Source organism: Bos javanicus, chromosome 4 (genome assembly GCF_032452875.1).
Source record: "Bos javanicus breed banteng chromosome 4, ARS-OSU_banteng_1.0, whole genome shotgun sequence".
Taxonomy (NCBI): domain Eukaryota; kingdom Metazoa; phylum Chordata; class Mammalia; order Artiodactyla; family Bovidae; genus Bos; species Bos javanicus.
In genome coordinates, this window is record NC_083871.1 from 75,428,993 (window position 1) to 75,444,346 (window position 15,354).

General features: G+C 51.1%; 1 protein-coding gene across 8 annotated transcripts in view; it reads left to right on the forward strand.

Moving 5' to 3' along the window:
* TNS3 (tensin 3) overlaps positions 1 to 15,354 on the forward strand; it is a 222,886-nt gene that overhangs the window by 22,202 nt on the left and 185,330 nt on the right. Inside the window, exon 1 of one of the 8 annotated variants that reach the window (XM_061414394.1) lies at positions 15,232 to 15,324. The exons of the other annotated variants lie outside the window; for them this stretch is intronic. Coding sequence (XP_061270378.1) covers positions 15,247 to 15,324 — 78 coding nt within the window. The 5' untranslated portion in view covers positions 15,232 to 15,246. Of the gene's footprint in view, positions 1 to 15,231; positions 15,325 to 15,354 lie in introns of those variants that run through there. 8 annotated transcript variants of the gene reach the window in all.

Here is a 15,354-nt window from a genome sequence, read left to right on the forward strand (position 1 = left end):
GCCTCTGTACCGGTCACACCCCTGTCCTATTCCTGCTGCATGGGGCTGGGATGATTCTGTCCCAATTTTTCTAGGGAGGAAACACAGTTGAATTCTGCAAGCGAGTGAAGGCAAAGGTGGGCTTCAGCCCTGTGTCCTTAGAATGAAAACCCCACACACCATGTAGCTGTAGCAGGAAGTGTACCCGGTTGGGCTCTGTGAAATCTGTGCCTCTGGACACTTGTGAGGAAGGTGGGGCACCCAGAGTCTGGGAGTTCCTGGTGAGCCTGAAAGTTGGGGCACAGATGGGAGCTTTGCATTTTGCCTTGGGCTAAGAAAAGAAGAGAAAACAGTGTGAGCAGAGGAAACATCCCTAGTGGGGATTACCTGGAGGCGGCCCAGCCCCTTTGATCTCTGGTGCCCTGGACTGGCTGCAACTTGCTACCATCAGGACAACAAATTCTCTTTCCCCTTTTATGTTGGGAGCCCACACAGGGCTCTGAAATTGGAAGCGCTTCTTTCCTCTTGCTTGCAGGAAGCATTGCCCTGTATGAAGGGGGAAGACCTGCTGGGGCCTTGTTGATGGGGCTGGGATGGTCCTGAGGCTCAGGACTGACTGACAGCAAGATGGCACATCTCCCGGAGGCCTGCTTACCACCCACCTCCTACCCTGAGCTCCTGAAATAGGACATCCTTCCAGTTTGTAGACTTTCTCTGGAAAATTCCATGATACATGCTTTTGAACTGTGAGAGCCACCCCTCAGCACATGCTTCATTGCATTTTGGTGGAATAATTCTTTGTTGGAGGGTTTGCCCCAGGAATTGCACAGCATCTCTATCCCCTCCCAGTGAAAGTTGGTGACCACCCCACTTGTGGTGACGATTGAAAGAAAAAAGATTCCTTTTATTTCCAAATGCCCTTGACATCTTTCCAATTATTCGTGGCTAGAGAAATCACTCAGTACTTGAAAAAAATGAACTAGGATGAAAACAATTCCAGAGTATTCTACAGGTTGTAAGGTATTTAAAAAAATTTTTTTTCAGTTTTTAATTTTTTTTTATCATCTTTTGAATACTATATAACAACAATCGATGCAGGAGTTTTTAATACATGTATCAATGTGTGTTTTACCAGGATGCTGGTTGAAATGCACTTCTTACTGTGTGTTGCTGTCAAAAAGTTTGGAAAAATGCTGTGGACTGACGGGCGTTTTGGTCATTATACCTTGTGGAAATTCTTTTTATGTGTTTGAAAGACTAAAAGACAGGCATCTTTGAAGGGTAGGGAGGAGGACTGGGTTAAAAGAACTCGTGTTTGGGTAAAGAGGTCCTTGTGTGAGCTTGGCACAAGCAGGACTGATGGTCGTGGTTGAGGTAAGGGGCCCGTTTGTCCAGGGCCCTTCAGGGGAGGCGTTTGTGTTCTGCATCTGTACATGGGTTTGAAGACCGGAGAGACGACAAAGTCAACCCTTTTGAATAAGATGCCTAAGAAGTTGGCTCAAGCATTGTTCAGATTGGTGGGCGTTCCCAGGAAGGTCAGAGCCTCTGGGTCAGGGTGTCCCCCATGGCTCCCCCTCCTGCTCTCGCTCGTCTCCTGCTCTTGGCAGCCTTCCTGGGTGATTCAGCATGGGCACAGAGCCTGCTCCTTTTCAGGCTGGGGAGTGGGGGCAGCACCCTCCACGCCAAGACCCACGGGAATCGAACCCCGACCAGCGCACTTGTGGAAGGAGCCTTACCACTGGGGTCTGGCCTTCATGCCAGGCATGCAGGAAGGTGTGGGTGGCCAGCCAGGGGTCTGCACTGCATGCCCACCTCAGAAATCTCATCTCATCCCCTCAGCCTCTGGGAAAAAGGCTGAAGCCTTATTTCACTCTGCTTAGGAAGTGTGGCTTAGAGGTCCTCCCACTGACGAGAGAAGCTCATAGCAGGGCACAGTTATAGGTTAAAAAAGAAATTCAAGCAAATGATGAGCAAAGTCATTCTGTCCTCTCAGGTTGCACAGAACATCCCTGTGGTGACCCCTGATGCTCCAGGATGGGCTGTGAGCAGGTGCGGCGAGCAGTGGCTGTGGACAGCCGGGACAGACTCTGGGGCTGGGACCAGGGAATTGAAAACATTCTGGGTCTGCCTCAGGGTAGCCAACTTCTGTTTGATTAAATAAAAGGAATCTTTAAAAGATCACATTTTGACTTAAAAGTTTCTCTAGAGGCCCCTACAGTCGACCATGTTTTGAGTGGAATGTCTCACTGTCCAGGAGTCAGTGGGGTTTATTTTACAAAAGAAGGTAACAGGGTTCAGGAGGATTCGAATGTGCCCCTCACAGAAAAGCCCCACCTGCTTGCCTCCCCCTTTGTGGATGTGCGTGTATGTGCACACAGGCATGCAGGCAGGCATATACACGTGCTGTGTGTCTGCACGTGTGCATCTATGAACATTTCTGTGCACACATGTTGCGTGCTCATGCTCACACATGTACACACATATAGACATACACGCATCTATGTAATGAATATCTTATGCGTACACGTGTGTGCATGTGTATGCATATAAACATATGCATATGTATTCATATGCAAAGCATATGTATGTAATGCACACATATGTATAGGTATATGCACATGCCATTGTCGATTTCCCTCTCTCTCTTTTTTTTTTCCCTTTGGCTGCACCTGGCAGCATGTGGGACCTTAGTTTCCTGAACAGGAATCGATCCTGTGTTCCCTTCAGTGGAAGTGCGAAGTCTGGACCGTCAGGGAAGTCCCTTTCGATTTCTGAAATGGAAGCAGAGAGCCTTTTGGCGGAGGTTGTTGTTGCTATTGTTTTCGTTCCTCAGGCAAATCATTTCTGGAGCTCACTCACATGCTGAACTCCAGACTGCTTCCTGGCTTGGCAAGGTTAATGTGAATGCTTTGAGCAGTTCTTTTATTTGTCAAGCCCCTGTTATTTTGTGAGAATTCATCTTGCAGCCAAAATAACCTCAGGGGAAAAATAATGAAAAAAAGAAATGAATGAGATGTTTCAGAAGAATGTGCCTGGAATGGGGTGTATGCAAATAAATAAGCTCGCTGTTCCTTTTCAATGTCTGTTTAAATGTTTCCTTTAAAAAAAAGAAAATGATAAAGACACAGCCACAACAGATACAACTACAACACTGTAATGTGGGTATGTGGAGAGGAAGGGAAGAAAGCCTGCTTCCTTCTATTTTGCCCGCCCATCCATCTTTCTGGACGAAGATACATTGTTGAAGCTCTTTGCACAATGCCTCTTAATGTGCCTTAGCAGAAATATTCTTTGTTATTACATTGTCTCTGCAATGTGAGGACTCCTGCCTATGTAAGATTTCTGGTTATGGATTTGCTCAGTGGCATATTCTTCCTAGGTGCTGGGGTTACCGCATGGCTCCGTCCCTTTATGGATTTTGTTTCCCTCTCGCTGTGACTGACGATGATGACATCGCCCCTTCTTGCTTGGCACCTCTGTCTTCTAACACCTCCTTAACTGGAATTCACAGGGATTGAGTGAGCAAGGCCAGGAGCGTGACCATTTTTGTAGTTTTTGATCTATATGGTCACATCACTTTCCAGAGTGCCTCCCTGGATAATGAACTGTCTCATTCAGGATGTCTCCTCATTGGAGTTTTGGGCCAAAGCCTCTACGTCCCCTCACTCTGTGGTCTCCTTTCTGCTACATCAGCACTAAGCAAGACAGAACCCTGCTACCCTCCATGTCAGAGTGGGTTTGGGCTGCAGAACCTCGGTCCTGGCCCCTGCTACCACCTGGTGCCAGCTACCAGCTGCCATTGTCCCTTGCTGGGGCTCTTTGCCACATTGCTGCCACCTCTCCTTCCCTCCAGTCTCTGTCACATCACAGCCCGCCTGTGCTCACAGCACTCTGGCTAGCTCTGTTTCTCACAAGTCAAGTCCTTACATTGGCCTGGTCCCCTTCCCACCTCGGAGCCCGTTCTGTCCCCTACCCCTGCCCTGGGCATGACCTGCTGTGGCTCCTCTCCACGTATGGCTCTGGTGTTCCTTAGGCGTCTATGTCTATGGCCTCTGCTCAGTCCTCTGGGTGTGCATGCATGCATGCCAAGTCTCTTCAGTCTGTCTGACTCTTTGCAACCCCATGGACTGTAATATACCAGGCTCCTCTGTCCCTGGGCTTCTCCAGGTGAGAATACCCGAGTGGGTTGCCATGCCTTCCTCCAGGGGATCTTCCTGACCCAGGGATCAAAACTGTGTCTCTTATTATGTCTCCTTCATTGGCAGGCAGGTTCTTTAGCACCAGTACTACCTGGGAAGCCCCTCAGTCACCTGTATATAAAATATCAAATCACCCTTGATGAAGAAGCACCCTGCCCTTACATGTTCCTGGCATGATTTTCTGTCTTTTTCATTTGGCTTAATTTTTTCCAGAGCATGTGGCATATGCCATATGCTGTCTCTGTTGCCTGCCTGGCTACCTCCTGGAATGTAGGCCCTGTGAGGACAAAGTCCTTATTTCATTCATGCTCTGTTGCTGGCGTCCAGCGCCTGCACATGGACACGTGGTCAGGGTCCTGAGGGGGATACGCACATGGGGAGGGACCCAGAGGGGCCCAAGCTTGGGCCCCAGGCTTGTCTGTCTTCTGGGTGGCAGGGGGCCCTGTTTGCCTGACAAGAAAGAGGCAGGGGGACACTGCAAAGTGTCGACTCCTTTGGGGGCCAGGTGTTTCAGGGAGTACTCCTGGTGTTTACCTGGCGGCCAAGGAGGCTGAGCCCTGGCTGCCCCTCTGCAGAGTGAGTTCACACTCCTGGGCTGGGAGTGAACCTGGAGGAGGGTCTCAGTCACTCCAGAACCAGTTCTCCTTCGGGGTGGCAAGATGCCCCCGGAGTGGGGAAAGACTGGTGGGAACAATCAAAGCTTAGATTCTTCTGTACCTCTCTCAATCTATCATAGGTATTTCCATGTCAAGGAGTATGGATCTGATTGCTGCTTTTTATGATGGTATACTCTTAAAGATTCCTGTGTGTTAGTGCCATCAAATTGTCTCAGGCAATTTTGTTGTTGTTCAGTCTCTCAGTCGTGTCCAACTCTTTGCAACCCCATGGACTGCAGCATGCCAGGCTTCCCTGTCCATCACCATCTCCCAGAGCCTGCCCAAACTCATGTCCACTGAGTCGGTGATGCCATCCAACCGTCTCATCCTCTGTCATCTCCTTCTCCTCCTGCCTTAAGTTTTCCCCAGCATCAGGGTCTTTTCTAATGAGTTGGCTCTTTGTTGGATACTGAAGCTGCATCCAGTTTCTTCTGCTGTGTATACTTCTGTGAGGAATGGCCTTCCATCCAATCCTGATCTCCCTGTGTGCTCATTGCTTTAGAACATATTCCTGTGTGGAATCGCACACCCCATGCATGTTTTACATGAAGAGATGCAGATTTTGTTTGCATGCGCCTTGCCGACTGAGATGCTGTATAAGCATGTCTTGTGCTTCTCCTGCTTTGGGACAGAGTCCCTGTGGTCTGGCTGCTACTGTCTTGCTTTGTGTGTTTCACTTTGCAAAGGGCAGTATGCTGAGCTGTCCTGCGGGGGCTGCTGGGCGGGAGCCCAGGGTAGCATCCCTGATTCCATTTCCAGCCTTCATTTATGCAGCAAACAGGCACGGGTCTCCCTATGATGATGTGTGACACGCTTGGAGAGGCGAGCATGGGGCACTGTACATGCTGAATGGGCTGGGGGCCAGTGGACCTCACCCATGTCACCTTGAGAGGGCCCTGCAGGGAGATGTGTTTTGGCATTTGGGATGAAGGGCCTCCAGGTGGAAGGCAGGAGGGGAGAGAGGAGACCAGGTAGGCGCCCTGCCCTGCGAGAGGGGTCAGATGCAGCAGCTGGGCTCTGAGCAGTGGGGAGGCCTGAAGGGGTCAGTGAGGGGCCTGCCAAGGGCCGTGAGGAGCACATTCATTCATTCATTTATCACTCAGTCTGGGCTTAGTGCTGATTCAGGCATGGGGAATCCCACGCCAGCCAGGCACATGGGGTCCCTGCCCTCTTGGATGGACAGGCAGTAAACCCATCCACAATGCCCCCAGGACAGGAAGTTAGGTAGCCGTAAGGACACTGGAGGATAACCAGGCCACGTGAGGAGAGTGAGCATGGGCAGAGGTGGGAGGGCTATCCCCATACTGTGTCAGGCAAGGCCTCTCAGGGTAACGTTTTGGCAGAGATTTGAAGGAAGTGAAGAGTAAGCCGCACGGGTGAGTTGCAGGTGGCAGGAACAGCGGGTGCAAGTGTTCTGAGACAGGAGCTTTCTGAGCAGGTGGGAAAAGAGCAGGGGAGTTGAACAGGTGCAAGGCGGTCACGGGCTGGTGCAAATGGTCTATGGGCCCAAGGTCAGAAGTTTGGGATTTTCTGGTTAAAAGTGTGCTTGTGAAAGCTGGGGAGTGTGCTGTGCTTTGTTAAGTCCTGATTCCTATTAAGGCAGGGCCTGTGGGTGCAGAGAGCTGGTTAGCTTGCTGATTGGGGGCTGGGTGTGGTGGCGATGGAGACCAGAGAAAGGTCTTTTGGGGATTCGTTTTGAAGGGCTTGTTGGCAGGGTGGCCCTATGGTACTTGTGAGGAGACAACCCAGAGTTCTGACTTGGAGGGCTGAGGTTAATGATGCTCAGGGGATGGCCTGGTGGAGATGTGGAGCCAGTGATACCCGGGACTCAGCAGGGAAGGGCCAGAGGGGACGTGGGGCATCATCAATGATGACAGGATAGGCTGGAGGGGACAGCTGGGGGGAGTGTGCACAGAGGACAGTCCAGGACACTTAGAGGTGCCCAGGGGACAAGGACTGTCCAAGGGAGATGAGAGCAGGACCCAAGAAAGAGAAGGTGCCTAGGACGTGGGGGGCTGGGAACTAGGAGAGGGAAGTGTAGGGAAGTGTGGCACGTGGGTAGCAGCCAGGTGAGCTGGCAACTGGGGTGGGTGAGGAGCAGCTGGGTGTGATGAGCTAGGTGGGCACTGGTGGGCAGTTTGGGAGGATGGAGAGGAAATTCTGGTTGTCAGTCCCAGGCGTGGAACCTGGGCAGTGGACGTGGACTCTAGCCAACCCCTGAAGGAGTTTCCCTGGAAGAGGATTATGAAATGAGCCATGATGGTGGCCGGGGTTGGAGGTCACACAAGGGCCATCTTTTTTTTCTTTCCTTTTAAAAAAATGTTTGTTGCTGTTGTTAGTCACTAAGTTGTTTCCGACTCTTTGTGACTCCATGGACTGCAGCACACCAGGCTCCTCTGTCCTTCACTGTCTCCCAGAGTTTGCTCAAATTCATATTCATTGAATTGGTGATGCTATGTAACCATCTCATCCTCTGTCATCCCCTTCTCCTGCCTTCAGTCTTTCCCAGCATCAGGATCTTTTCCAACGAGTCAGCTCTTCGCATCTGGTGGCGAAAGTATTGGAGCCGCAGCTTCAGCATCAGTCCTTCCAATGAGTATTCGGTATTGATTTCTTTTAAGATTGACTGGTTTCATCTCCTTGCAGTCCAAAGGAATCTCAAAAGTCCTCTTCAGCCCCACAGTTCCAAAGCATCAATTCTTCAGCATTCAGCCTTCTTTATGGTCCAACTCTCATGTCCATACGTGACTACTGGAAAGATCATAACTTTGACTATACAGTCCTTTGTCAGCACAGTGATGTCTCTGCTTTTTAATAATTTTTTAAAAATAATTTTATTTTTGGCTGTGCTGGGTCTTTGTGTTACGCAGGCATTTCTCTAGTTGTGGCAAGCAGGGGCTACTCTCTGGTTGAGGTGTGCAGGCTCTCATGGCAGTGGCTTCTCTTGTGGAACACAAGCTCTAGGGTGCACGGGCTTCTGTAGTTGTGGTGCGTGGGCTCAGAAGTTGTGACTCCTGGGCTCTGAAGTGCTCGCTCAATAGTTGTGGTGCATAGGCTTAATTGTTCCAAGACACATGGGATCTTCCTGGACCAGCGATCCATTCTGTGTCTCCTGCATTTTCAGGCAGATTCTTTATCACTGAGCCACCAAGGAAGCCTGCAGGGGGGCTATCTTTAAACTTGGGTGCCTTGCAGCCTCTGTGTCTGCCGGGGAGTCAGCACAGGAAGAAAAATTGATGAGGCTTGACTGTAGGGGAGCGAGAGTCAAGGCTGCTATGAGCACCTGCTGTCATCCAGGTTTACACCCTGCCAGCTGGGAAAAGGGTCAAGACATTGTTATGCATTTCATTTGCCAAGGGCAACAGACTCTGAGTGTTGGTGTGCACGGGGTGGCTAAGCACTGGTAGGAGCCCACTGTGGAGCGGGGTGGGTGGCAGCACCCCTTACAGAGGTTTCCTGGAGGCCAGACTGAGTGCTTCTTGCAGGTGGTGACCTTTGCTTGTGTCCTTGACCTTGGCCATCCCAAACTCATGCACAGTGGGTGTACAGTGGACTTGGTGAGCTGATTGAACAGTAGGTGGTCCCTGAGCCCCTACGCGTGTGATAGAGGAGACTGGAGAGCTAGTGAGCAGAGCCCTGCACCTGTGCTTACAAGGGTCCACCCCCAGCTACCCAACCTGAGACTGGCAAAATCATGCTAGTAACGAAAGATCCGAAGCCCCCTTTCTCCAGTGAGTGCTGACAGTCTCTGAAAGTCCAGGCCTCAGTCTGGTCTACCAAACCAGATCTTTCTCCCTTAATTCCCAGCCCATCTTTGGTGGTCGTGACCCCCCTGGAGTCAGCTCCCATTCTTCCTGTTGCCACCACCACTAAGGTCCTGGTTGAAATACCCGTCCCCACTCTGCTGGCCTGTTTTGCAGGAGGTCTGGCCCCTCCCATCCCCCACCCTCTGCCCCCTCCTGCCCCTTTGCTAGTAAACCTCTGACTCCTCATTTTCTCCACAGTCAAGTCAGATCTTGAGTCTGGCTCCCAGTGCCCCCCACCCCAAGCTTTCTCATCACTGGGACCACTTTCCTCTTCAGGCTTTATCAACTGTCTGTCCCTCCCACACAGTGAACTATGGGAAAAGAATGGAAGGTGGGTGAATGGTGCTGTGAGTCATTGTCAATCAGCTAATCAGAAATCAAAGGGCAGCAGACATGAGGCCACAAGTTCCAAGGCCCAACCCAGGTGTGACCACGGGGTGTGGCCTCTAGTGACCACTGCCTTAAAACCTGGCATCTGTCTTTATTGATTTATAGTCATTCATTCCTCCAGTGATGTGTATCCAGCACAGCCTGGGATCCTGGAGAAACACACAGTTGATTGTTTGGGGGTGGGGCCTGGGGACACACAGAGAAAGCCTGTGATGGGGCAGGGCCCAGGCAGCGTGCTTCTGTCTGACCTGGACAGTGTCTTCCTCTGGTGGATGCTGATTCCTGCTCTCTGGGCCTGGATGGAGATTTTGCTGTCTTTTTTCTGAGTTGCAACAAGCATTGTTATTTACAGGAAATGCTCTTTTCATGTGCTGGAAGCATCTTGGAGCATGATCTGGGTGAAGGAGAGATTACTTCAAGTCAGGAGCATCATACCAGGCTGGGAAACTTGCTTTTGTTGGAATTTAAATCAGAGATTTTAATGATTAAACTCTCTTTGAGAACACGTTGATGGGGTTGGGTGCAATCCCAGCTCCATCATGGCCTCACTGAGTTTGAGGGTGACCCAGGTATGGGGGAAGTCACCCCAAAGTCCTACCTTCTCCACAGAAAGATGAGACCCAGTCGTGCCTTCCTCACACCCGTCCTGGGACTACAGATACAGATTCATAGTGGCGATGATAAACAGAAGCAATGTCTGCTTTTTAAAAAAATTTCAGAAATAGTTAAAACTTGTTCATATTGAGGGGCTTCCCTGATAGCTCAGTTGGTAAAGAATCCACCTGCAATGCAGGAGATCCCAGTTCGATTCCTGGGTCAGGAAGATTGGCTGGAGAAGGGACAGGCTAACCACTCCAGTATTCTTGGGTTTCCCCAGTGTCAGCTGGTAAAGAATCTGCCTGCAATGTGGGAGACCTATGTTTGATCCCTGGGTTGGGAAGCTCCCCTGGAGAAGGGAAAGGCTACCCACTTCAGTATTCTGGCCTAAAGAATTCCATGGAATGTATAATCCATGGAGTTGCAAAGAGTCAGATATGACTGAGTGACTTTCACTTCATTTCACTTCACTTCATGTTGTTGAAAATACCCCATCTTTCTCAGAAACTGATTTTTCTCCTCATTGTCTACTTGGGGCCTCTTACCTTAGTCCTCCAAACTCTTCTGGCTGTGCAGGGACCCCTCTTAGCAGGAGTCACTGTTCAGTTGATAAATTGTGTCCAACTCTTCTCCACCCCATGGACTGCAGCACACCAGGCTTCCCAGTCCTTCGCTATCTCCCAGAGCTTCCTCAAACTCATGTCCATTGATTCAGTGATGCCATCCAACTATCTTATCTTCTGTTGCCCCCTTCTCCTCTTGCCCTCAATCTTTCCCAGGATCAAGATCATTTCCAATGAGTTTTCACATCAAGGGGCCAAAGTATTGGAGCTTCAGCATCAGTCCTTCCAATGAATATTCAGGGTTGATTTCCTTTAGGATTGACTGGTTTGACTTAGCAGGGGAGGAGGAATATTTGGTGGGCATCACACCAAAGTCCCTCCGCTTTGGGGTGAACTGCACAGGGACTGTTTGAGGTCGGCAGTGAGCTTATTCTTCTTGTTAGCCGAGGAAGAAATGGGAGGCCCAGGGTGATGACTATAAACCAGCAGACACATAACAAGGAGCAGAGCAGGTCCAGAGTGCCCTGAGGTGCTGTCTCTTTTGCAGCTTCTGCAGCCCATCTCGGCCCTGCCTCTCGGAGGAGGCAACATTGGACCCTTATGGGCAGAATCCCTACCCAGAGTTCCTGATGTTGTCTAGCCAGGTTTGGTCCAAGCTAGGGGATGTTGGGCATTTTGGGTTCACAGAACTATGGAGGAATGAAAAGACTGGGGTTCAATCCAGAGATGAAGCTTGGTGACTCAGAGGGTGCTCTGTCAGTGTCTCCTTTCCAACCACACCTTCCCTGTAGGGGCCAGTTCCCAGGCACACAGGAGGGCTGTCTGGATGCTCTAGCAGAAGGGACAGGCCGGATGAGATGCCTCTATCCTCACACCCGACCTGGGGAGATAACTTGGGTTTGGGACCACCCGTAGGAGGTCGGCTCTGCTGTGACAGTGGAGCATTGCTCACTAGGTTAAACTTCCCAAAGCTTCTGCTGGTTGCCAACAGCTGGGGATGCATCTCTGCAGAACTGGGATTTCTGGAGGGGCTAGGGGCTTCCCTGGTGGCTCAGATGATAAAAAATCTGCCTGCAATGCCAGAGACCTGAGTTCGATCCCTGGGTCGGGACAATCCCTTGAAGAAGGGAATGGCTACCCACTCCAGTATTCTTGCCTGGAGAATCCCGTGGACAGAGGAGCCTGGCGGGCTTTAGTCCATGGAGTTGCAGAGTTGGACACAACTGAGTGACTAACACACACACACACACAATCCACTATTATCACTATTTTGATGTTCAGGTTGTCCCAGATCTGGCCAGGACAGCCTCTGCAGGCCAACTCAGCCCCCTGGTCATGCAACCCCACCATTCTGGAAGCATTCCTTTACCTTTTGACGTTTGTACCATCCCTGACTCAGATCTGAAATCAGCCACGTCTCCAGGGAGCCCTGATTTCTTTTACTGGGAATCAGAGATGTGGGTGCTGCATGTAACCACTACTCTTGGGAGCTTCTTTAGGTGCCCCCTCCCCCACCACAGACAGAGCTGGGGAGTGTAGGGAGTTTATATGTGCCTCTGTGTGTATGGGTGCATGCCTGTGCATGGGTGTGTGTGTGTGTGCATGTGCACATTTGCATTCGTTTTCATTTCTGTATCTGTGTCTCTGCACTGAAAACATGAGTTACACTAGCATCTGATTCCAGTCCCACAGCACAGCTTTCACTGAAATGTTCTCCCTTTCTGTGTTAGTAAACTCCTTCTTTACCCAGTGGTCCCAGGACACAGTATGTTCACGTGGTTCCTCCTCTCTCACTTCCAGAGACTCCCGCTGCCCTCAGGGTTGGGCCTTGGCTTGCTTTGTGGGGCCCCCTTCCTCTCCACGCCTGCTCTTAGGATGCAGACTCTGCCTGTCTGCCATCCATGCCCCAAATGCATGCTGTGCTTCTGTTCACACAAACACCCTGCCTTATGGTCCCCTGGTTCTTTTCCTGTCTCAAAAATGTCCATCTCTTCTAGGTCTCAGCCCACCTGTCATCTGTTTTCCCTGAAGTCCCATGAGTGGGCTCAGTGCCTCCTCATAATGCCACATACAGACATTTCCACCGTTGGGTAAAGGGGAGTCATTCATCACTGTAGTCCCTGTGATGCCAGGCACACAGGCTGCTCATCAGCATTCTGGGATGGCCTATGGGAGTAGCCTCCATTCAGTTAGATGAGATCCTGGATGGGCCAACCTCACATCTTGTCTTAGAGTTGGACTCACTGCTGAGCTCATGTCCCCCGTCCAGTCTGGCTTCCCAGTCTGGGTTGGTGATACAGCCCCGAGGCCTGGTATTGGAGCTTTACCCTCAAAGTTTGGACCCGGGCCCCCTAAAGTCCATCTTGTACAGGAAGAACCTCCTTTGTTGTTGGGGACTCAATGCAGCCAGAATTCAGAAGCAGATGTCAGGCCAGCAAGAAGCAAGGAGGATTGTCACTTCACCAGGGGCAGGCTAGGCTCGCAGCACAATAGTGGGGTGAATCTGGCAAGGCTGGAGTGGCTGGCTTGGTCCCTAGGCTGAGCTGGCCCCAAACCCTCATGCTTTGGCTTGCCTCAGAGGGGTGGTGTGGGAAGCTAGAGGGAAAAGGGACTGGAGAGGGGGCCAAGAGGCAAAGTGGGGAGTCCTGGCAGGTTTGTGTTTGCGAAGTTCACTTGGGCTCTGGTGTTCTGGACTTCAGTGGACTATCTGTGATCCCTGATTCTCACTGAGTTGTGATAGCCCACTGTGCTATCATCCATGAGGTGTGATTGCATGCATGTATTTATTATTAATAATAAAGTGTGGGAATTTTCTGAATGATGTATTTTTTAATTGAATCAGAGGAGATTCAGGTGTCCCTACGAAAACACCCGTTTGTCTTCCAACCTGGCAACCATGGGCCTAGGTGCACTGGTGCTCAGGACCGTCATTACCAAGGGCCCCATAGAGTGTGCAGCCCTGTCCATGAGTTCAAGGAGCTTTATCATGTTGAAAGTTACCTGTTCGCTAGGATTGAGGTTCCTCCTTCTGGTTCCATGGGTGAGACTGGTGATAGATCTGGCTGATCCTGGGAAAATGCTTGACTTGTGTGCCCTCAGACAGCAGAAGAGTGTGCTTCTAGCTGAGCCTGTAGGCACAGCTCTGGGCTCCGTCTTGTTCTCGATGGTGGGGACTCAAATCCGATACAGATGTGTGTTCTTAGGGATCCTGCAGTCATATGGGGGTGAAGGATGTGTATGAAGAAATAGAGCTGAGAGGTGTTTACAAAAACTAAAGTTTGACTCCTTTATAGAAAAAGTGAATAATGATGAATGAATCTAGAAAATAAATTAACAAATGAATGAATGACTATAGAGACAGATGAATATACTCTTATTTGAAGGATGAAGGCGAAATGAGAATGAATGGTGGCTTCCAGGTGAGAAGCCAGAATGATGTGTTTCTGGGTTTTTTTTTTTTTTTTGGTGTGTGGTTGAAAGTCAAAGAGCAGCTTTGCTATTCCACCCCAGAAATGGAAAGATGGGTATTTGGTGCCAGAACCTGAGAGGTTAATGTCGGCCTTTGAATTGATGGCTGGAATTTGCACATGTGTTAACCATAAAGGCCCGGGGTCTAGCCCACCCAGACTGCTCTCCAAAGCTAAGACATTTGGAGTTGCAAGCGGAGTTGAAGATCTGAAGTCAGAGCGTTAGACCAACACAGGGCATCAGTGCTGCTGCATCCTGAGCTGGGCACGAGGCAGGCTGAGCCACTGGAACAGCCGGCGCTGCTATGCACACAGCGAGCCGGCAGGTCTGAGACCATCCAGCTCCCTGGGCCACGTGCTCCTCTGCATCGGCCTCTTCTACGGGACCCTGCAGAAGGGAGAAGGTGGCCTCAGCTGAACAAGTCCACTGTCAAGGGACCCCTTTCCAGGAATGTTTTCAGAGCTTCTCATGGTGGAGAGCTAAGAGCCACTGGTCCACGAGCCCTGCCCAAGACGACTCAGTCTTGTGGGGTCTGACAGGCAAAGGGCCATCTGTCTGTGGATCAGGCCCACCTTCCCCCTCTGGGCTGTGCTTCAGGCTAAGGGACCCTTCCCCTTTCCAGGTGTCTGGCTTCTTCTTCATGTGAGACCCTGTCCTCACCATCCCAGTCACCTTTATCTTCTTAAAATAAGTTAAAAACAGTTTTAAATTTCCTTCTAAAATCACGGACCCAGAGAGGGAACTCGGATGTGATTTGCTGGGAGCTGGATGGCTCTCTGGATAGTAAGGAGAGGTAAGGGTGCTGTGGATCCCAGACCCCAGGTACAGAAGGCCCCATGGTCATTTCCTTTGTGCTTGCTGGAACCTCTACCTGCTTCTCATCCTACTTTGGCAAGGCTGCTCCTTGTTTTTCTTAGTTGAAGAGGCAAATTGGAAAGACAACCTTTCTGTATTAGAGTTTTCCTTCTTTCCACTCCAAAGCCACTGTTGGCTAGCAGTATAGATTACCGGTGATACTGACCATTACAGATGCAAGTTTACTGGACAGTATACAAGATTTAAAATCCCGAAAGCCAGAGAGCCTGACGCTTTTGATTTTAAGTCCCTGGGTCTGCATTCTTGGAGAGGTCTGAAATCCTAGTCAAGCTGTACTCCAGCCAAAGGCGGGGGTAATCCAGTGGGAGGGCCAAGGGCGTTGGAGGGCGATGGAGGGTTAGCCCCCCACCCCTGTCCTAGGAGGCGTTTCCTCGCCACTTTTTCTGGGTTTGGCTGAGAAACCTTTTTCCTCTTCTCCGGAGCTGCGGTCTGGGGCGGGGGGAAGGGAGCGCTAATTTGTGTCAGATGGAGGGGCGCCGGGGGGCCGTGCGCTCATTCGTCTGGCTTTTGTTCGCGGCATCTGACTCCTGACGACCGAGTGGACTTGGAATTGGCGACCGCTTCATTTCAGGGCTCCAGGGGTCGAACTTCTGGGACTCCCAGACACAGGAGCCCAGGAGGCATACCTGCCGGGCATCACCACCCGGGAGAGGTCCGCGCCTGCCTCGGCCTTCCTCGCCCGGCCCGGCCCTCGGCGGTGGCCCGGACGGCTATGCGGCTGCGCGCGCTGACCCCGGGGCCGCCTGGAGGGTGCGCGCGCGGGGCGCGGGTTCGCCGGCACCGGCGCCAGGTGAGTGGGCGTTCTGCGAGGGGGAGGGGC